Source organism: Heloderma suspectum, chromosome 4 (assembly GCF_057233095.1).
Source record: "Heloderma suspectum isolate Gila_16-S chromosome 4, 16-S_ref, whole genome shotgun sequence".
NCBI lineage: Eukaryota > Metazoa > Chordata > Lepidosauria > Squamata > Helodermatidae > Heloderma > Heloderma suspectum.
The window spans coordinates 210,888,215-210,912,020 of record NC_139461.1 but is presented as its reverse complement, the minus strand read 5'-3'; the positions used below and the strand labels follow the sequence as shown (position 1 = coordinate 210,912,020).

Here is a 23,806-nt window from a genome sequence, read left to right as displayed (position 1 = left end):
GGCTATAACTATTTCTTCTGAGCCTGAATACAGTTAATACGATCTTCTCTCTTGTATATCAGTTCATTTATATCTGCATGATACATTCTTCTCTGATTTTTTTTCCAGTTCTCTCTCTCTCTCTCTCTCTCTCCCTCCCTCCCTCCCTCCCTCCCTCTCTCTCTCTCTCTCTCTCTCTCTCTCATTGCAAATATTCTTTTCTCTTCTCTGATTGCTTTTTCTCCTTAGACCATTACTCTTGGTTGATAGCTTCAGGTTATCACTGTATCCTATCTCCCTCTCCAATAAGCTCATGATTGATACTAATCTTCCTCCTGGGACACATTTATAGGATGCTGGATGGAAACTACTCTCTAAATCTTAGCATTATATCTACTGACAATTTACAAGGTTGCACCCTACATTATCATCAGGTGGTTGGCGGGGGAGGGAGGGGGGAGATCAGGGTGGTGAGAGAAACGTCACCACATTGTAATCATGCTTGCTTATAAAAATGAGTTTCATATTTCAGACCGTTGCATATTCTCAATTGTGTTATATTCTAGTGTGTAGTTTATAGAATAAACAAAAACAACATTGCTTTAAATCTGTATTAGCATCTATGTCTTTTCTTTATTGTCACTATAGAGTAGGCACAGGGAGCCCAATCCAGATTTGGACCTTAGCATGGGATGTAAGGGATTTTTAGGATCCACATCAGGGGCCCTACTCTACAATAAAAAAATAAAAAAGACAAGTATAGCTGCTAGATACGATTTAACGTCATGTCTGTTTTTACCCATGCTAATATCATAGGCTCATAGAATTAGGAGACATCTGATTGAGCCTTAGATGGGGTTTACAATAGCTGAAGAACTACCCCCTCCCCAGATGCATATCCACCCTTTCCCTAAAGCAGGGGTGGGCAGATGATAGATAGGGATCCAGTGGTAGATTTCTGGGTGATCTGCAGTAGATTACAAGGGTTTCGGACTCCCAATTGCTGAACAACAGCAATAACAAAAAGGCGCTCCCCTCCACCAAACTAGGCTGCTTAAATGAAGAATTGTTGGAGGAAAACAGGTGTGGATTTTTGGTCTTAAATGACTGTGAGCTCAGTTCTGTTACTGAAAACAAATACTTGGTCTGAGCCAAATACTTGATCTGAGTGCTCAGAGGTATCTTGTCTCTTTGATTCTAGGTGTATGTCTGCCTCCACCCCAGCCCTGATTTTGCAGTTGGAGTTTGAGGTTCTCATAAAAAACAAAATAGATTCCTGCCATAAAACATATATCAAAAGACTACTCTGTAATGAAATTCAACAGCATATTGCCTTGAACTGCTCCTTTTTATTAGGATATTCATCATAATACTTAAACCAAGTCTTCCTGTATTTAAATCTATACACTTGGATCCAGTGAGAGGAACCAGAACACATTGCTGATGTAATCCACATCCACCTTATGATGCTTATCTGAGCCCTATTGATGTGGCTGGATGTGTCTCTGAATGCAAGTGGTGCCCTGCTGTTGTATCCAGGACCAACAGCTAGATCAAAGTCATTGTTTATTTTCTGGTCCTCAGTATGTATGGCCAACAGCTGCTTCCCCTCTTCTTTCTGATGACATTCTTCTATTTGAAACCAGGGTCATTTCTCAGGAACCAGACTTTCACATGTATTTTTAGAGAGGAGCTGCATTTTAATTATTCTAATGGCAGCTTTAACTAGCAGGCAAACCCTTGAAAAGGAGTTAATGTGGCGGAAAACACTTTCCCTAAGCAAATGACTTTTCACTGCTTAACAATACTTTTTTTTTAAAAAAAGAAATTATTGCATGGAAAGCTTTATGAAGCATGCCATTCTTTATCACCTTGAGATAAGGGTCATATACTGTAACTGGTAAATATTTGTAGTAAGACAGTTCAAACTGGTTAGGATTATAAGATGTACTTTAAGAAGTTGTAGTATGATGAGTCTGTGACTACAGCCTGAAGGCATTCATAGACAGTGAAAAATCAACCTTATGCTTAGACTGTGATCACTCCTGGGGTAAGTCAGAAGCTGATCAACACATTTATTATTAGATAATGAAATCCGTGTCCAATAGTGTAATCATGTTAATTAACATTCAGTAGCAAAGAAGAAGCAACAAAGTTTGCATTTGCATATTCTTAATTCTCAGCCTGAAAAACACAAAGGAATAGTGAGAACTTAGCTACACGTTTTATCTTTTAAAACATGCCTGCTAGAGCTTTTTAAACATTTTGCATTTATATTTAAGGATTAGCACTATTAGGAAAAGCAGTACCCCCTAACCTCTTCCATTTGCTTGATGTCTGCTGTTGTTGGCAAATGTGACTTTCAGGCATTAATTAGATAAAAAATAGTTCTTTGTGGCATAATCTTTGGAATCTCTGAATCCAGTTAACCAAAAGAAGAAGCAGGATGGATGGATGGATGGATGGATGCAGAATTCTGATCATAGCAGGTTATTCATCATAGAATATGCAATGGAAATGTTTGTTAAGCCATTTCACAATGTTACTAGTGACTCAACATCCTGGTTGGCCTTCATTTGTGAACTGTGGGAACAAAGAACTTGATAGTTACAAGATGGCTTTGTAGGTATTAAATAAACTAATTGTACCTGTCATTATGTAAGAACTGTTGTAAGGCTTGTGAGTACAGTTTACAAAAAATAAGTAGCTACTTATTAAAATGGCATTCCTCTTCATTAGGGGGAAATGTAATCAATTATCAGTTTTCTCAAGGGAGAGGGTAAAAAGTAGGATTTGTTTTGCTTTTGTACTTATTTTACAGATTTATGTTCTGCCTTTCAGTAACAAGAATTCTCCATGGCAGCCAACAATGACAAATAAAAACCAATCAAACAGTAAAATAAAAAATAACACTTCCCAAGAATAAAACAGCCAATCCATTTGCAAAAGTGATACCAGTGGAGGTTAAGGTGCCTGGAAAAAAAATAAAAAATGTTTTTCTGGTGCTGAAAATACCATAGAGTGCTACGTGAACATCACTCAGAAGAGTATTCCAGAGAGAATCAGTACAGTGTAGTGGTTAGACTGTCATATTAGGATTGGGAAGTCAGTTTTAGGTGCCTTGGTGGATAATATAACATGAACTGCGCAGGGGAAGTGTGTCCCTATTGGTTGCACTGGACCTTTCCATGGCTTTCAGTACCATTGACCATGGTATTGCTGTGGACCGCTTTGTTAGGGTGAGACTTCAAGCCACTATTTTAAATTGGTTGTGGTCCTTCTTGGAAATGCAGTTTCAAAAGGGGGTGCTGTGGATGTCCTGTTTGACAACTTGGCCGTAGGGCTCCCCTCATGGTTCTATCTTGTCACCCATGCTGTTTAACATCTATATGAAACCACTGGGTAGGATTGTCTGCAGCTTTGGGGTGTGGTGTCACCCAACTCTGCCTCTCCTTTCTGTCTACATCCAGGAAAGCTGTTCAAGTTCTGAACCAGTGTCTAATAGCGGTAATGGACTTGATAAGGACAAATAAATTGAAGCATAATCCAGACAAGACAGAGATGCACCTGAACAGTAGAGAGGTAGAGAATGGGCTTAAACCAGTCTCAGGTGGTGTTGCAATCTCAATGAAGACTCAGGTTCTCTACTTCTGGATGCCCAGGCTTCTGGTGGGCCACGAGAATTTTGCACAGCTAAGGCTAGTGCACCAACTGTGCCCCTTCCTGGAAATGTTGAGCTGGCCATGGTGACACATGTCTTAGTTCAGAGGTGTACAACCTTTGGCCCTCCCAGATGTTGGATTCCAACTTCATTCAGCCCCAGCCATCATGGCCAATGGTAGGGCTGATGGGAACTGGAGTCAAACAACTTGTGAAGGCCAGAGGTTGCCCCATACACACACTCCTTAGTTGCATCTTGTTTGGACTACAGTAACACACCCTGTGTGCGACTGCTGTGAAAGAGTGTTCGGAAACTTCAGCTATTGACAGAGGCTGGTACAGGAAGAGTATGACTCCCGTGCTACAACATCTTCACTGGCAGCTGTTCTGTTTCTGGATACAGTTCAAAATGCTGGTTGTACCATACAGAGCCTGATACAACTTGGGAGAGGCTATCTGACAGACTGTATTCCCCCATATGAGCTTGTCTGGGTTTTAAGGTCTTCCTTCTGTCACACCAATAACTGAAGTAGGTTTGGCAGGAACTCAAGAGATGGCTGCCCTGGTGGCTGCTCCCACGCTCTGGAACTCTTGCTAAAGGAGGCCTATCTAGTTCTATCTCTGATTAGTTTTTGCTGGCAGGCAACGATGTTTTTATTCAGACAGACCTTTCGCCCATAAGTTGACCAGTTGCGGCTTTTGTAAATCCGGTGAAGTTGGAGGGTTTTTTTACATGGATTTTATAGATGTGTTTTACGTAACTTATTTTATTTTTTTTACTTTGTATTTTATTGCTGTTAGCCTGAGCACAATTTGGTGGAAACGTGGGATACACATTTAGCAAACAAACACCTAACTAGATAAATAAATTTGGCCTTTTCCTTGTCTGGCCATATAGTACAAGAGGACAATCTGGGCGCAGTCAGTAAAGTGGTTGGAAGTGGTTGGCAACTTCAGCAGCCTGCTGGTAGAGGAGCCATCCGGAAGAAATCTGTAGGATGCTTATATGAGTCCCAATTAATTCATTCACCAAGCACAATGAAGATAAATTCCTTCACCATGATCAAAGTTTGTTGTTGTTGTTCAGTCGTTCAGTCGTGTCCGACTCTTCGTGACCCCATGGACCATAGCACGCCAGGCCTTCCTGTCCTGCGCACTCTCCCGGAGTGTGCTCAGGATCATATTCATTGCATGATCAAAGTTACCTTCAGCTAAAGTCTCCTAGTGGAATGTATTCCATACATGGCACAGAGGAGGGGGGAATATGTCATTGGAATTTGGCCTATGGAAAGTGTCTCCATGGGATGTACAACTTTTCATCATCCCAAACCTGAATGTGATGCATCCTGCTATAAAGAAAGAAAAGGAGTCTTGTTACCTGGAAAACCAAGAATGAGTCTTGTGGCACTTTAATACTATATTATGTATTACGGCACCTGATGGACTCTAGTCTACAAAGGTGTATATACTATAATACATTCGTTAGTCTTTAAGGTGTCACAAAACTGTTCCTTTGTTTTTACTGCAAGAGACTAACATAGCTACACCTCAAGAATTCCTTATCTGGTGTATTTCTTGTATGCCCCCTATGCATAGAGATTTGGTGCCTCTGGATTGGGATCTTCTTCCTTGGCCCATCCAAATGAAGATTAGGAATGGACAAGAGCATTTGTCTGGTTTTGTACAGTTCTGTTCCTCTGATCTTACAGCATGTTTCATTGGATAAAGATTGCTTTGGGTTTTCTCGTATGTGGCTGTGTCTTGTAGGTCCCAGAGGTGGAAATTTCCTAGAGCTGGGTGTCCTTCTGCCCCATGAACAAATCCAAAATTTCATTAGCTAAGAAGAATTCCCCCCTTCCCCAAATCCTAAGATAATATAGTATCCAGTATTTTTGCAGAACATGAGCCCTGGCTGCATATTGATCCAAATCTAGATATCTTAAAAAGATGACCTTGGGCAGTCAGCAAGTATAACTCCTTAAAGGAGGTAAATTCTTTTCTGAGTATTTTACTTGAAGGACATTGGACAGTTATTCTGATATTTCAGTTTTGACTTAAAGAAAAACCCTGTTACTTCTGTGAGAGATCAACTTTGCAGCAGAACATGTTTCCACTGAGTTCCATGCAGTGTTCTTCAGTGTGCCTGAAAACAATTCCTCCTCTGTATAAATCTTAACGGTTTCCAGCCTGTAAGACAGCAGATTGTCAATTCAGAAAATGCAGGTGATGACTTATTCACAAAACACTATTGCTTTCATTGACAGGTAGACAGAACTAAGGTGCATGTCAGCATTCAGGGCTAGGAATAATCTAATTTAAATTCAAGTCAGTGGGGCTTACTTCTGAGTAGACACGTATAGGATTGCACTTTTAGAGTACTGTAGAGCCACTTTGACATTTGGTTGCATTTTGAACATTGACAGTATTTTCTGTTAAATTCATGTGATTTATTTGGAGAACAAGTAAATGAAATGGGCAGCATAACATGAGAAGACAAAGCTGACACAGGGAGTTATTATGTACATGCTCAATAAGCAAGAGACAGGAATTTGTGTGACTGGAGGTATGCAGAACTAGGGATGAACATTTAAAATATGAGCTGGGTTCCAGTCATCAATGGTACTTTGTGCAAGTAGTTCATCCTTATGCTTGCTGCTTTCACTCACCTTCCCCAACCTCCACATAGCCTTCCTCGCCTGCCTCCCCATCTGCTTATTAGGCTTCCACTGCTGTCCTGTGGCCACAGCTACCACACACTGCTACTTTTGGGGTATTTTGGGGTGGAGGAGGGCAGTTTGATCCTCAGCTATTTTTCTGCAAAGAAAGCGTGTTTCCTTTTTCCTGCTCTGCCCAACTGCACAGTTTGCCGCCACAGTCACTGGTATAGGAATAGATACACATTCGTAGCTTGCCCCTAGTCTCTTGGGATATGAGCATTTTACAGGCATCTCCCTCCATGTAATTGGAGAGGAAGGCATGTCCATGTCCATCGGCAACATGCGTGAGCCTCCACCATCCACACTTTGGAACATCTGTAAGGGGAAGCCAGCTGTATGCACACATGATTTGGAACTCTGATCACATTCTATTCAGAATGCGATCCTGGAGGCGGGGCTAGAACATGGTCACATTCTAACTCTATTCATCTGTTTCTGAAGTCTTAAATAAACACACAACAGGGGAGCAGGACCACACTGCAAAGCCCCACCCTCCATCGTGCATGCGATGTCCCCCCCCCAGGTGTTCACACATAGAGCTCAAAGGTCTGAAGGCCACACATTCGCCTAGATGTGTGGCCTCCATGCCAGCCAGAACCCCAATATGCAAGAGGGTTCTGATTTGCGTGGAGGCTTATGCTCTCACAACTATATGCACATAGGCCTCCTCCCTCCAGATGTGCATGCTGTATAAATGGACACCTGGAAAGGCAACATCACGGGCATGATGGAGGACGAGGCTTTGCATGTTTACTTAAGCCCCTTCAAGAACACCTGAATGGGCTATTTGGTTCCAAATCACAAGTAGAGCCTACATATGTACAGCCAACTTCCCTTTATAGGTGTCCCCCCACTCCGAGTGCAGCCCCACTCTCCCCCTCACATGATTACAGTCACGTTGAGGGAAACACCTTCAAAAGGCTATAGTGGAAAAGAAATCTAAGTGGTACTAAAGGGCTCTTCAAGGATTCTGTGTTCCTCTAAAGTTGAGACTTAAGATATGAGACTTTGCATTCTATTTTGTTAACAGAAAATGGTGCATTAAAAGGTATATTTCTTGTTTGTTTACACTGAGAATTGGATTTATCTGAAATTATCAGAGTCTCACATCAGTCAGTCATTTACTAGTAAACATCCCAGAACTTTTTATTAATTAATCTACTCTGATCAGTTCCATGCCCACTTGTCTGCATTGTCTCAAATCACTTTATAGAAACTATACCCAACTTTTTCATTACTTTGATCATTTTACTGTTGATTATCTTCAAAAACATGTTCTGGAGCTGCACTTCCATGATACTATGGGGAAATTTAATTGTCTTTTTGAAGCAGTGCAAAAGTGTTTTTCATTATTATTTCAGTTTATTTATTGAGAGATGTGTATGCCCCCTCATGCTGAAGCACTTCAAGGCAGCTTACAGCATTTAAAAACACACACCCAGATAACATGTTAAATGTATTAAATGAAGAAAACCAGTAAACGAAAAGCAGCCTTAAGAACCACAATATATAATAGCATTAAGAGACAACAGTCTCATGTACAACAGATCAGAGGATCCCAAATGCCCTCTGAAATAAAACACTCTTAGCTTAGGAATGGGAGCCATCAACAAAGACCAGAACATACTTCCTACAAGAGATGTCCAGAGCTTCAGCCACTACAGAAAAGGCTCTGTCTAGTGTTACTGATTCCCAGCTTACCTCAATGAGGGGACCTGAAACAGGGCTTTGGAAGAATATCTTAAAGCAGGGGTGCAGAATGTTAGCCTGAGAGCAAATTCCATTTTGGAGAAGCTCTGAGAGGCTGTATTCCACTGGTGGATGTTTCTGAAGGCAAAGGGGTTGGGGCCAAAGGTTAAAAGGGCCAAAAATACAAAACAAATACCAAAATATTTTAACTTAAGCTCTTGCTGCCAGTAGCTAAGCCTTAGGAGAAACGTTTCAGCCTTTTAGAAAGGGGAGAAAAAAGCCAGGAAACCACCAAATGATCAGTGTTTGGGAGGTAAAGAGGTGGAGCCAGGGGAAAGGGCATGACCTTCTGAGAACCCCTGGAAGGCCAGGTTTGGATACCCCAGGGAGATGGATTTGGCCCCTGAGCCTGAGGTTCTGCACCCTCAGTTTGAAGGGACGGGCTGGTTTATAATGGAGTTAATCCCTTTCAGGTCCAGCCCTGCTTGAATGCTTGGAAGCAGGATCAAGGTGAGTAGAGCCCTTGAACAGCCTTCTCTCTGATGAAATAATGCACATACTGTCAGTCTCCTGCTGGGGATTCTGGGACTTGGACTACCTATACTTGCAGGAATAGATGCTCTGCCAGTGCTTGGGAGTGCCTGCCACCATGCCCTGCCCTAAGGTAAGTTTCTGGGCCCTTGGGTCAACAGTAAGGAGAGACAGTGGCTGAAGAGAGTTCTTTGAAAGTGCTTCTGTGAATGTCTGTGTTGAAGGCTTGCTAAATCCTTGAGCTTGGAATTCTGTCAAAGGCTCAACCCTGTTTGGGGCAAGGAGCAGCGTGCTCATGCATCCCTAGTTTAGGACTTTAAGGTGCACACCTATGGCCGCTAGACAGTGTCTAGATGCCCATAGAATTGTTCCATTCCCAGAAACCTGACTCGCTGACCCCTCCCCCACCACTTTGTGGGCGGCGCGGTTCATTCCCGGCTCTATGCTCATAAGAGCAGCTTGGAGCGGCCAAAAAGGGGGCGTTCCTGGGGGTGGGGAGGAGACTGCGGAAGCACCATTACGATGCTTCCTATGTGCCTTCCAGCATCTCTCGCCCTCAATGCGCCCTGACAGCTGAAATTGGCCATCTAGCCACAAATGCAAGGTGGCTGGAGCGCAGAGGAGAAGATCCCCTCTATGCTCCACCCGCCCTGCATTAGATAGTTGGCCACCTCTGAGTTCAGAGGCAGATGGCTATCCCCATAGGATTGCGCCCTCCAGCACTTTTGGCACTTTTTGAATTGGGCCTGGAAACCAACTGGAAGCCAATGCAGACTTTTCAGAATTGGCGGTATATGCTACCTTTGACCCTTTTCAGTCAACAACCTGGCAGCTACATTTTATATCATAATTTCAGTCTCACCAAACTCTTCAAAGTCCCCACAGTGAAAATAGATATTGTTGCTGACTAGTCAAAGAACGGGGGATTATTTTGGACAAAAATATCTTGTTATGGGCGTATTCTAACTCATGTTAACACAAGTGTCACTTACATTTTCCTATACTTGAGGAGCACTTCATCTTGCTTTTCCAAGCATCATGATAAAGCAGCTAGTTTACCTTTCTACCTTCTGGCAGGCCATTCATCAAAGTGGCATGTTAGTGTATAAAGTCAAAAGTATGTAAATACTGCATTAGGAATCTTAGTTCACAAAGGTGTGAATATTCCATGCAGCAGTGATAGCTCCCTCAGGAATATAGGAATGCTTATTTGTTTCTTATGTAAACTACCTAGACATCTTATGATATCAAGTGGTATATAAGTAGTTTAAATAAATAAAACAAATAAATGAAAATAGACCTAGATCTGTAAGAGTGTTCACTCTATAAGGCTACTCTGCCAGCATGTAAATATTATACTTCAGTGTAAGAAGTTTCGTTTTAAGTTGCACGAATGTTCATTTGGAGTAAGGTGCCACCAATATGCTGATGACATCCAGCTCTGTTGCTGTTTGTCACCTAACACCAAGGAAGCAGTTGAAACCCTTGAATGTTGCCTGAGTTCAATAATGGGCTGGATGAGGGTGAACAAGCTGAGGCTAAACCCAGACAAAATGGAAGTAGATAACCTGACTCAGGGATTGGGATTCAACCTGTTCTGGAAGGGGTTGCGCTCCCCCTGAAAGATTAGGTCTGTTGTTTGGGAGTGCTCCTTGATCCTACGCTGTCCCTGGAGCTTCCGGTGGCGGTGGTGGAATGGAGTGGGTTTGTATAGTATGCTTGGTGTGCCAGCTGCGACCCTTCCTGAATCAGTCTGATGTGGCAGCAGTCATCCAGGCCTTAGTTACATCAGCTGCATGGGACTACCCCTGAAGAGTGTCCGGAAGCTTCAACTAGTGCAAAATGCTGCAGCTAGGCTGCTAACTAGTCCACGGTATCTGGATTATATTATACCTATTCTGAAAGACCTGCACTGGTTGCCAGTTGGGCAGAATTGAAGGTGCTGGTTTCACCTCTAGTGTCCTAAATGGCTTAGGACTGGGTATCTCAGGGTCCTGTCTTGATATGAACCTGCCCGGGTATTAAGATCTACAGTAGAGGCCCTTTTAACAGTGCCATTAGACTTGCTTTCAGCTTCATAAAGTAAAACCAGCCATCGTTGCTAATTTACACCATGGAATGCTGGTTTTATAAATAGTTTCATACATACATGTCTCTTATGCTAAATGGAATGATATGTCACCATGCTGACTTCAGCTCTTTTTCTGTTCAGAAGTGTAAGGGACACATGAGATCAATATATGGAGGCACGCTAGCTGTGTGTCTAATGACACATAGATAATTCACTGCCACAGGAAATCATGGGAACTAATTTCATACGGTATTAAGAGCCATCTGTCATACACAGAATATACGCAGTACCTTGTAGGACCAAGCTTTTAATGGTAAAGATGAAACAGCTTTCCGTGTGACTGGAATACCCAAACAAAAGCAATCGTGGCACTAGGAATTGCAGTCACAAACCATACAGTCCATGAACTTTCATGTAAATAAGGCACAATTGTAGGCAGGTCTTCTTAATTAGCTGATTGGAGGATTTTGTAGTGAAATTAGCAGTACTGTGGCACTCCCTCGGAGATCAGACGGATACTGTTCTTCATTCCCTTAATATCAGGGCAACTCGTGGCCTTTAGGACACATGTGGCTCTCGGGTCTTCCCTGTGCTCAAGCTAGCTAGGGCACCTATGGGCTACAGGGAAGATGCCTGAGGGATTGTGCTGCAAGTACTACTGATCTCAGTGGGAAAATTGCCCTGCCCGCACCTCTCCATTTGTATCTTTTTTCCTTTGGGAGCCTAAACCAAATTTATGTGGTTTTCTCTGAAGAATGTTATTGTGCGAAACCACATGGAGGGCTGGAGAAGGTTTTGCCACTCTAGTTGGCTGTATTTCATGGTTTCTCAAGGAGAGGAGAGATGGCTGCTCTAGCCCACCAAGCACTGTGGTTTACCTCTCAATATTATTATTTAGAGAAAAACCAAGGAGTTTAGTGGGCTAGAACAGCCACTTGTCCTCTCCTAGCAGGGAGAACAGGATGAAGATCCTGATTTCCCCATACACACACACACACACACACACACACACTGGTGGAGGGAAGGTAAGTGGGGAAATGTGTGTGTGTGGGTATCAGTTGCTGGGGGTGTGAAAGAGAGTGAGAGCGAGTGGAGTGTGTGTGTGTGTGTGTGTGTCTGTGAGACAAGAGAGAGAGCGAGCGAGCGCAAGTAGGGGGAAGGCTATGCTTGTGTATGTGTATATTTGTGTGTATAGGCTTTAACCAGTTGTTTGAATATGGCCCAAACTCAAGTGGACCTCAAGACCATACAAGTTGTCTACCCCTAATTTAGATATACTTTATCTAATGCTTCCAATTTTGTAGAAGACTTCTATGATAGTCCATGATCTAGCTTACCCAAATAGTCAGCTGCTACAATAAAAAAAAATAATGTGGAGCTAAAACTAGGACAATTTTAGAAACACAGTGGCAGCTTTAACTACATGGCAAGGGCTGTTCCTCCCTGAAGGATTAAATACTTGCTACATATTCTCATGTCCCACTGTAAAATATAACATCACAGTTGACAAGTTATTACTATTTTATTGGCACCACTTACTCTTAAGGCACTTGGACTTAATAACTCAAAATTCTTTATATGTTTTTGACATTTCTTATGTCCCTGCTGCTGTAACCAACAGTGGTGGGAGATGATATTAACTGATACTTCAGAGCTTTGGGAACTCACTTAACATTGGAAGAAAATATGTGAAAATATATATTCCATTTTTATGTACCAGTTTCCAGATGCAGTTATCAGCAGAAAAGATACCCGATGGATCACCAACCTTTTGATTTGAGACACAATGGGTTGGACCCAGAGTTGTGCAGAGCAGAACTCCACAAACTGGGTGATCCCCCAGGTAGAAGGGGAGGTGATTTACATCAGTGTCCCCGTCCCTCCTTCAGCCTGAAATGTTGCTCCTATTTTGCTCCTATGCCCATGAAAATTTGCTCTGGGGGCTTGTGGGATCTTCCAGAACAGTGTGCTGGGGGTGGTACGGGGAATGACGTGGTGCTGGGGGCGGTAGGGGGAATGAGAAATTAGTGAAAATTGCCACCCTGCCCCTTTCCTCCAGTGGGGGTGCTTCGCTGGATTCTGGTTCACTTCACCAACAGAAGGAGCCCTTCTTTTCATGGTGGGTCAAAACTGGAGCTACCACAATATCTTTTATCTAGAACTGTAACAAATGTTTGTGTGTGTGTGTGTGTGTGTGTGTGTGTGAGACAGATAACAGTTCATGAACCAGTCTTTCTTCTGAACATACCTGGGGATGATAGAATTTACAGTTTTACTACATTTATGTTGCTGCACATCAGTGAAAGAAGTCCCCAAACCCATTTATAAAGAAATAAAGACAACAAAGGGCCAAAATACAATATCCAAAAACATCCTAATTAAAAACATACACATTTACAAAAGTATCTAACAGGTCACCTAAAGGACAAAAATCATCCCCATCCAGTACAGGAGTGAACAGAAAGGTAACACATTCTGGAGGACACAAGTTTGAGGAGGGCTGCTGTAATGTTTTCAAGGCAGCTAACAACTGTATTAAAAATAATACAATAATCATTCCCCTGGTGATCTTTGTTCTGTTGCAGCTTCAGCACTAAAAAAAACACAACAACATTTTTTAAGGATAGTCTTCATTTAATAGAAATGTTGATCTTAGCTGATAGAGGATCATTAGTGAAAATGATGAAGGTGCAATACTATATTGTCTATGTGACAGCATCACTGAGGGCAAAAGAAGCTAATTCAGAGTGAGAGTGATGTACCATCTCTTGGAAGATGGGGATTTTTGTCACTGTTGAAAGTTTATGTGAAAAGTGTGCTCCTTTTGGGTCAGATCTACCTATGTCTGAGCCTATGTCTATTCTAGGCCTTCCCCATCTTTTCTTGAAAAGGTCCTAAGGTTTAACCTTAAGGTTAGCTGGGTCCTGAGGTTTAACCTCAATTTTTACTGTGTAATTTAAGGTGATTGGTGATTATCCTCTCATCAGGTTTATTTATTTATTTACAATATTTATTTATTTTAAATATATTTTATCTTTATAAATGAAATATACAATACCAAACATACCAACAACCTGATCAATACTAGAATTTCCCAACAATACAATATTCTGATGAGGACACAATAATAACAAAAAGAGAAGGAAAAAGAAAGGAAAAAAAGGCAAAAAGGCAAAGGGAGGAGAAAAGGAGGTGAAGAAAAAGGAAGATTCTTTCGCCTTCCCCCCTCCCTCTCCCTCCCCCTTAAAGAATTACATTTAAACTCCAATACCCCCCAGCCTCCGATGCCATTCTATTTTACAAACTATATCTATAACCTTAACAATCTTACAGTTTAATAAACAACCTTACATTTCAATATCATATCAATCTTATATCCAAGAAACAGGTCTACAGTTCATTCCCACTAGCCTAGATTATTATTACTACTACTAATAATAATAATTTAAAAAGGAATATAGTGTTATATAATAATAAAACTTAAAATAAACCTTCAACAGTCAGTAATATATTTTATATTTTATACTAGATATATAAGTACACATTGTAGCCTCAAACGATTAGTTTAAATACAGCATACCATATCTATTTTGAAATAAAAAATATAAAGAAAAGCAAGAAAAAACAAAAGATGAAAGAGAATAAATGAATATATATATATAATCATTTATCTTCTAACCTAGCCTGGATCATGTAGACTAAACACAAACAGTTAACAAAGCTTGTTTTAAAAATTCCAGTTCATGGGGTTGTAACAGGAATCTCACGCTTTTTTACATTCAACCATGCCTCCGCCACTTCATGATTTATAAACTTCTTTATCTGACTTTCAGACAACGATACAAAGTGTAGCAGGATATTTTAAGTAATATTGTAAGTTCATTTTTTTGCCATATTTTTTGCTTTGATGTACTGCCTTCTTTTATTTGCCACCTCTTTGATGTAATCTGGAAATAACATAACTTTATCTTGTTTCCAGGAAAGGCTTCCACCCTCTCTTGCCAAACGCAGGATATATTATGGAGACTTTTGCAAATTGGACTATGATGGTATAGTCAGTCCCTTTCACATTTGGCACACGAAATGCCTGCTCAATATCAAGTAAATAATCAGATGGGATAGGGAGTATCTCATGCAAAAGTTTATCCACAAAAATAGGCAATTTTATATCATTAGACTGATTTTTAATCCCAATAATACGTACGTTGGATCTTCTCGTGAAGGTCTCCAGTTGAGAAATTCTGTCAGAGGTATTTTTAAAACAAATTTGTGTCAAAGTTTTCGCTGCTACTCGGTCTTCTAGCTCATTAATTCTCGTCTCCATTTTTTGCCATGACGCATTAATTAAATCGACTGCTCCTTGCAAGGCGGTAATGGATTTTTGGCTTGCTCCGTAAATTGAGAAGATAAAGTCTTTATCAGAGTAACTAATTCCCCTATAGCTTCTGTTTTTGAAACTTTTGACACAGGAGGTACAGGGGGAGTTGGTGGTGAAGCCATCCCCTTTCTTCTCGGTGCATTCATGTTTCTCTCAAACAGATCTTACAGGTCCTCAGATGTTGTTAATATTTCTTAAATCATCCCACAGGAGTTGTTGATATTTCTTGAAGCATATATTATTATGGAACACGTCAGCCCTGTTTTCTCCTATGAAATAGGGGTCTCATCACAGCTTTTTGCGTTGGTAACGCTCTGGGGAGATAATCCTGGAATCCAGCCCCCCCCCACTATCTCGAGGGGGGTACTTTTCTCTAAGATGTCCAGATTCCGCCTTGCCCCCCCCCTTTAATTCCACTGGGGAGATGAAAAGGTTTTTCAACCTTTTAAAAAGCTATTTGAGAAAGCTGCCACGGGAGAACCTGTGGGAAGCTGCCAGAGCGACATCGGTTCCAACTGGAAGTCATTTATTTACAATATTTATATACTGCTCCACATCAGAAGTTTTTGGAGCGGTGAACGATATGATAAAAGAATAAAACAACAGGTTAAAAGAGTTTAAACGTTTTTTAAAAAGACAAACCCCAACAAAGTGGAATTTAAAAAACCATGGCTGGTCATGCAAGGAAGACCTCTTAGCACAATGACATCTTCAGGAGGCGCCGGAAGGAACACAATGTTGGCGCCCGCCTGACCTCTAAAGGCAGGGAATTCCACAGGAAGGGGGCCACAACACTGAAGGCTCTTTTCCTGGTGGACTCCAACTGAGCCATGGGTCCATGTGGAAACACCAGGAACATGCCCTCTGATGACCTCAGTGACCGGGCAGGTTGGTAAGGAAGGAGGCACTCTCAAGTTGTTTAGGGCTTTGTACACTAGCACTAATACCTTAAACCTGGCCCGGTAGCGAATAGGCAGCCAGTGGAGTTCCCTCAGCAGAGGACTTACATGCTGAAAGGGGCAGCTCCCAACAACAGCCGAGCTGCTGCATTCTGCACTAGCTCCAGCTTCCAGACCAGCCTTAAGGGCAGCCCCACATAGAGCGCATTGCAGTAATCCTGTCTTGAGGTTACTAATGCCTGTACCCCTGTGGTCAAGCTATCCCTGACCAGGAGAGGCTGTAGCTGGCGAACCAGTCAAAGCTGGTAAAAGGCACTCCGAGCCGCTGCAAACACTTGGGCTTCCAGCGATGGATCTAGGAGTACCCCCAGACTATGGACCTGATCTTTCAGAGGGAGTGCAACCCCATCCAGATCAGGCAATGAGCCTATCTCCTGGACCTGGGAACCACTCACCCACAGGGCTTCCGTCTTGCCAGGATACAGCTTCAGTTTATTGGCCCTCATCCAGCCCATTACTGAGTCAGGACTTGCACAGCCTCTCCTGATTCAGATGTCACAGGGAGATAGAGCTGTGTGTCATCAGCATACTGACGGCATTTAGCTCCAAATCCCCTAGTGACTGCTCCCAGCGGCTTCATAAACAACATTGGGGACAAGATGGTAGCCTGCGGCACCCCATAACTCAATTGCTAAGGGGCCAAGGAATAGTCACCCAATGTTACTCTCTGAAATTATCCCCGTAGGTAGGACAAGAACCATTGTAGCACAGTGCCTCCAATACCCATCCTACGGAGTCGATCCAGGAGGATACCATGGTCGATGGTATCAAAAGCCGATGAGAGATCGAGCGGAATTAACAGGGTTGCACTGTCCCTCTCTCGATTAGGGATGTACGAAAGTCACTTACCTTTTCGAAGGGTGACATTTGCGGGGGGGGGGTGCCCTGTACCTCCCCCCAAAATCCTATTCCAACCAGCTCCGCTCCGCGGCAACTCCACAGAGCCGCCGGCCAGGTGCATCTGCACAGCAGGTCTGTGGACGCAAATGGCGGCCGGCATAGCGGCCGCCATTTGCGTCCCTTCGCTGAGCCATGATAGGCTATGTAAATATTTACATAGCCTATCACGGCAAAAGCAGGGATGCAAATGGCGGCTGCTACGCCATTTGTGTCCCTGCTCTGAGCCATGATAGGCTACGTAGATACTTAGCAGCCTATCACAGCTTGTTCTGAGGCCTCTGTATTTACATTCATAAAGCCGTCTCTTGACTGTAGATGTTGGCAATGACATATCTACCTCCGCAAGAGCGTTCTTGACCTGGCTAGATGTTGTGAAAGGGTTCCTCTTCACCATGAGCAGAATTCTGCGGTCATCCACTTCAGTTGTCTTCCGTGGTCTTCCAGGCCTTTTGCTGTTGCTGAGCTTGCCAGTTAATTCCTTTTTCAGGATGTTCCAGACTGTTGTATTGGCCACTCCCACTGTTTTTGCTATCTCTCTGATGGGTTTATTCTGTTTCCTCAGCCTAATGATGGCCTCCTTCACTCGCATGGACACCTCTTTGTACCTCACGTTGGGGGTTCCAGTGAACAGCTACCAAATGCAAATGTAACACTCAGAACCACCTCCAGACCTTTTAACTGCTTGATTGGTCATGGGGTACCCAGGAAACAGGCCACACCTGGCCATGCAGCTGCTTGTCAGCCATTCGTTCCATTACTTATGAGCCACCAACGATGGGTGTGTGTGTATGCCACTGGCTGTCCTTCCTGAATGGTTAGTGCCCCACTTTTGCCAAACCCCTTGAATTACAGCTGAATTACAGCGAAGTCCTGACTTGGCTCCCATCTGGGTGTGTTTCCTTTGAACTTCAATGTGGTGGTGTACAGAGGCCAACTGCCAAAACAGTTATCCTTGTTCCAATATTTCTAGCCCTGACTGTATATTCTTTGAGAAAGGAGACTGAAGTATACCACAGATTCTTCAAGCTGGTACTAAACTTGATTAAATATACATTTTCTGAAACTTGTGTTCTGATGCTGACCATCACAATGGTGAGTAGTTCTAAAGGCAGGGATCCAGAACCAGCTTTGTTGTGATGTTTTGCACCCATTAGGACTTTGGGGATGATTTATACGTATAAAAACAGTCAGACAAGATCATACAGGTAACTTGTTGTGAACATGAGCCCAGAATATTATCCTATGGAATTGTCCTTAAGTTGCATAGATGACACATGCAGGAATAACATTTTACTATGTATGAATATACAAGAATGGTTCCAAAATGGATGCAAGATGTTTTGTCATAACTGGTTCCCAGAAGGCCTTGATGGTGGGATCAGTGATGTAGTGGAGCCAGGGCTCACAGGGCTGAAGCACCAGGACATTTTGATTAGCAAGGATGATGATGTCGTCTTCCACCTCCCTCAGACTTGGTTGTTCCCTCTGAACTTAACTGCAGTTCTCACAGTAGCTGGGAGAAAATAATTTTCCCATCAGCAATATATTGTTGTGAGCTATCCCTGTTCTAATGCAAAGTATTTTGGGGTGGCTTGCTCTTGAATGGGTAATCAAGATCCGTTATCTTGACAAAAGACCTGCTCCTCATGGAGATACAAAGTGCTAGAACTCTTTTGTTGACTTTAGGATCAAATTTCTGCCTGGTGCTGGGAAAAGAAACTCCTGGAAAATCTTGAGCTGGTGAGCTTATGCTGTTTGGAGACATGGGGTGTCCTTCTCTTTTTCTTTCTCATGCAATCTCAGATTTTTCCAGCCCAAGTCCAGTGTGTTAACCACCATGCTGTTCTTTGCCAGTTCAGTATTTTATGACTGTTCGCATAATTCCTAATTTATTAGGAACAGCTACGTACTGCTGCTCTTTAGGCGGGTGCGCGCGTGCGCACACACACACACAGATCAGTGCAGCTTGCCTGCATTTTTGGATTCTCTTCGGGGGCATGGCTATGGGGACTGTCATGTCACCACACCATCACTTGTTGGGATGGGAAATATCCCAGTCCAGCTAATTCTACTTTGATTTGGCAAGACATCAAGACACAGACGAAGTAAACTCCTCTTGAACAGTTGCAAAGCTCTTTGCAGGTTAGAAGACTTGTGGTTGTCTGGAAGGAGGTACCTAGGGTATGTAACAATACCTGAATTCAGGTATTAGATGTGCCATATATAGTGGATGTGCTAGATATCGTTCAAGCACAAAAGCCAGATGAGCAAGGCAGGGAAAAGGCTAGCATCCAGTAACTGCTTTATGCACCAGAGTTGAAAGAAAAGAGGACACTTGGCCTACATTTATTTATATATTTTATTGCATTTATATCCCGCCTTTTTTCCCCCAAGGTGGCATACGTAATCCTTCTCTCCACTTTATAGGCTCCTCCTGCCAGCAGGAGCAGCTAAACAATCCGGAGACACTCCAGCCTTGAGTTGTTCAGTGTGACATCTGAACCTGGATCTTGGACTGTCTTTCCTAGAGAGATGGCCAAGCACCTGAATCAAATGTACAGCTGCTGCAGAGCATCCCTGGGTTGTTGAGCTGCTCCCGCTCAGAAGAGAAGTCAAGATGGAGGTTCATGACAACCCTGGGTTGTTGTGTGCAAACTGGGCAACTAGCCCCATCCATTAGTCAGGGGCCTAAGGGCTGCTGGGTTGTGTGGGTGTGAAGCTTGTACACATCTGTTATAAAGCACCTTGAGAATCATTTGATCAAAAGTTGGGATATACATCTTTTCAATAAACAAATGTTCCTGGTATTTATTAAATAAATGCTTGTTAAATTAGAGAAATTGGGGAAAAAATCTAAAAAAGGAGGAAAGTTAATTGCTTTTAAGTTTGGTCCTTCATGTAGTTCTGCCTTACCCACCCCCAGAAATATTCATATAGACAGCTTTGCTCATAGTAACTTTTCTATTTGTTATGTACAAAATTTTTGCAATGTGAGCAATTCATAAAAACTATGAGTGGGTGGCAATCCCATGTAGCCCCCCCCCCCATTACAACTGCCAGAAAATATATATTTTTCCTCAACCTCTCACAAGTATTTCTTTGCACACATACACATAAAACATGTTTGGTGTTGTAGTTAAGAGTGTTGGAATAGGTCTGGGGAGACCTGGGCTCTATATCCTCCACTCAGTCATGAAGCTTACTGGGTAACCTTGGACCAGTCACTCTCAGAGTAACATACTTCATAGGTCCTAGAGAGCAGCGGTGCTAGTCTATTGCAGCATAAATAACAAAGTGTCTTGCGGTACCTTAAAGATGAACAGATCTAACCTGGCATAAGCTTTTGCGGACTGTAGCCCACTTCATCAGATGCTAGTATCAGGGGGGAAAATTGTAAGCAGTAAGATCAGAAGGAAATTAATTGCAAAAAGTGACAGCCACGTTATTAACAGTGGTCACAGTGCAGTTGTCACTGATAACAGCAGCACCTGTCACTAGGTAATGTAATGAACACAAGTCTCTTTGTCAGTGCCTAGGGAGGAGTCATTCAAGATGAATCTGGACAGCCATCTGTCGGGGATGCTCTGACTTGGATTCCTGCATTGAGCAGGAGGTTGGGCTCGATGGTCTTATAGGCCCCTTCCAACGCTACTATGATTCTATGTCCGCTCTAGATTTTGGGGGGCCCTTGCGCAAGACAGCCTTAATGGGGGCCCTTCCTTAGGGAGTCTACCTTACACCACCACCGTCACCAGCTTCTCCTACTTATCCTCTACCACTTGCTTGTTTGTCAGGCAGTGAGCCAGCGAATAAGACAGTGGCATCTGCTGCCCTTCCTCCTTAGCACCACCATTGTCTGGGCTAGAGTAAGAGGCATGTGAACCTGTGGGTTACAATGGTTCTCACAACCAAAGAATTCATCTCAAGTAAACTTTCACGTAAACTTTAATCTCCTTCCATACCTTCCAGTGATCGAACAAGTGTGCTGTTAAATGTTTAATTCCAACAACTGTTGGGTACTAAAGCACCGAATCATCTTTGCAAGTTCTCCTTCCCCCTGTGCCTCCTGAAAAGCTGCTTTGGAGTGCTGAGAGACTCTCCAGAGCAACATGAGAGGTAACACAGGGAGCTGCAAGGGAAGGAGGAATTGCAAAGATCGCTTCCCTACCCCATTCCTTCAGCGTAAGCAGAATTCTGTTAAGTGTAACTCCAGATCCAGCCCCATGACTTTTGTTGTGCTCACCAGACTGGGAGTGATCTTTCAAGCATGGGTTCATAATGGTATTGGAAGGCTATCATTGGTATTCAGTTAATCCTTTTTACCATGTTTCCTTGTGTTTTCTTCAATCTCATAGGATTTAGGTGTATATTGTACTGAGACGTATGTTTTTTTGCAGCCTTTGAAAATGCACTGTGCAAGCTGTGCCCTAGTAACAAGCTCTGGCCACCTTTTGCGAAGTCAACAAGGCAACAAGATTGACCAGACAGAGTGTGTAATACGAATGAATGACGCGCCCACACGGGGATTTGGAAAAGATGTTGGAAACAAGACAAGCTTGCGAGTTATAGCTCACTCAAGTATCCAGAGAATTTTGCGAAATCGCAACGAACTGTTAAATATGAGCCAAGGGACTGTATTTATCTTCTGGGGTCCCAGCATCTACATGAGGAGAGATGGGAAAGGATTAATTTATAATAATCTGCAACTGATGAATCAGATACTACCTCAGTTAAAAGTATACATGATATCCCGGCACAAGATGCTTCAATTTGATGACCTCTTCAAACAGGAAACAGGAAAAGACAGGTAAAAAAACAACTGCACGAGAATACATTGGAGATCCATTTCCATGGCTTTAGTAGAATATTAGTTCACCAGTGGGATCACCCAATAGAATGTGCTTGTCTTGCTTTAGTTTCCACTAACTGTTTCTACTAACTTGTAATTTTATTTTATATGTCAAATAGTAATGCTTAGCTTTTGCAACGTAAGTGACAAATATGCAATCAATTAATGTATTTATACATCAGCTTTTAATACTGAAACCAAGCAGAACTGCAGAGCAGCACAGCAAGAAGGTAGATGCAGAATTTAAATCTCACTTTAGGTAATACACCTGAAAGCAGATTTTTACTGGTTTTGAAATATCAGAATTGATGGGTTCTGTTTTATGAAGTCAGTGCTGCCATTCTGTGAATTATAATGGCTACTTATTGAATATAAGTATTCTTGGAACATTGCAGCAGTAAAGCTTCTTGTAAAACAAATACACATTATTCATACATTAGGTGTCTCAGAAGCCCTCACCTTATACTTCCAACTGGGAAAAGACAAGTTATTATGATACTTACCTCCTTTATGAGACCATTTATGGCTTACAAACAGATCTTCAAATCATTTTTTTAATAAGTGACCCTCTATACAATTAGCATATTTCTACAGTGTTGGAAATTGACCCCCCTGTTAAAAAAAGATGCATTTATTTTTATTACCTATGTACTCATTATGTTCTTCTCATAGTAAAAACGTGATGATGGCACAAGCACCACTTAACACATTTATGTATAAATTAAGAGCTCACTTTAGAGAAGACATGCTGTTTCTGTTTTAATGCACCATTATTCTCAGTGGAAGTCTTATGAGGTATTGCTGATAAGTGAAAAAATGTATCCTACATCCCAGGTTACTGTATGCTTTGGAGAACTATTTTATTTTAACAGTGAACATATCTTCATATGATTTTTATAATCCTGATCAGAGTACTACAATAGCCAATCAGTCATGGACTTCATTGTGCCCAGCTTGATACATGTAGGCCTGGTTTGAACTATCTATCTATCTATCTATCTATCTATCTATCTATCTATCTATCTATTAATTACATTGATATCCCACTGATTTTCCTCCTCAAGGAACCCAAGGCAGCATATATAATCCCCCTCCTCCTCTCCATTTTAGCTTGACAACAAACCTGTGAGGTAGGTTGGGCTGAGAGTCTGTGACTGGCTCAAAGTCACCCAGTGAGCTTCCACGGTGGAGTGAGGGACTAGAACCAGATCTCCCGTCTCCCAGGCCGACACTGTAGCCACTGTACAACACTGCTTCAAATGAGTCTCAAGGCCAACTGCCTTTCCCTCAGCTCCTCCCATTGTGCACTGGCTTTGGTGTGAAGATCCTGGCCTGTATTAAACCAGAGTTCCCCCTACATCAGAACTGCAGAATTTTGGGTTAATGTCAGTTAAGAAGGCTGGATTTATTGTCTGAGCCATGGCATGGTCTCGGTATCCCTGAGCAAGAATCTCACTCAGGCTAAGTGTGAACAAAAACCATACAACTCTCTAAATTAGGTGGGTAACTTGTGGCCCTCCAGATGTTTTGGTCTGTAACTCCCATCAGCCATAGCTAGTATAGTCAGTGGTGAGGAACGTTGGGAGTTTTAGGCCAAAACATGTGGAGGGGCACAGGTTGCCCACATCTGCTCTAAATCCTGATATTCCTATACTTTTGGAAAGTATCTACCATTCCCATGAATGGTAGATACTAAGTTATAGAGACATTGCCCAATAAACTAATGCAGTAACGTCTTTTCTCAGTTGCATTTCTCCCCTCTTTTGTAGATGAGAAAGTATGTTTGGTGATGTGCTTTTCACTACCCTTCTAGACACAACTGCTGTGACTGCTACGCACAGTATGTGAGAGCCATTTTGTTCATATGTGAACACACAAGTTTGTAATTACATGGCAGCTAGGTATTGGCTATCAGTTTCCAAAGTCCACCACTCAGTCACACTGTTATTTTTTAATGAAACACACTGTCCCTGTACCACTGGATGAGCTGAGTAGTGGTACTGGGTGTTTAGAAATACTTATGTAATGGTAAGAAGCAGGTCCTCTATTTTCTGATATAACCACAAAGCAAAA

The 23,806-nt window shown here is 42.4% G+C and overlaps 1 protein-coding gene across 2 annotated transcripts in view; it reads left to right on the top strand.

Moving 5' to 3' along the window:
- The window catches only part of ST6GALNAC5 (ST6 N-acetylgalactosaminide alpha-2,6-sialyltransferase 5), a 116,028-nt gene that overhangs the window by 77,524 nt on the left and 14,698 nt on the right, over positions 1 to 23,806 (top strand). For both annotated transcript variants that reach the window (XM_084852183.1, XM_084852182.1), the window contains exon 3: positions 21,282 to 21,691. In XM_084852183.1, coding sequence (XP_084708309.1) covers positions 21,282 to 21,691 — 410 coding nt within the window. The remainder of the gene's footprint in view (positions 1 to 21,281; positions 21,692 to 23,806) is intronic.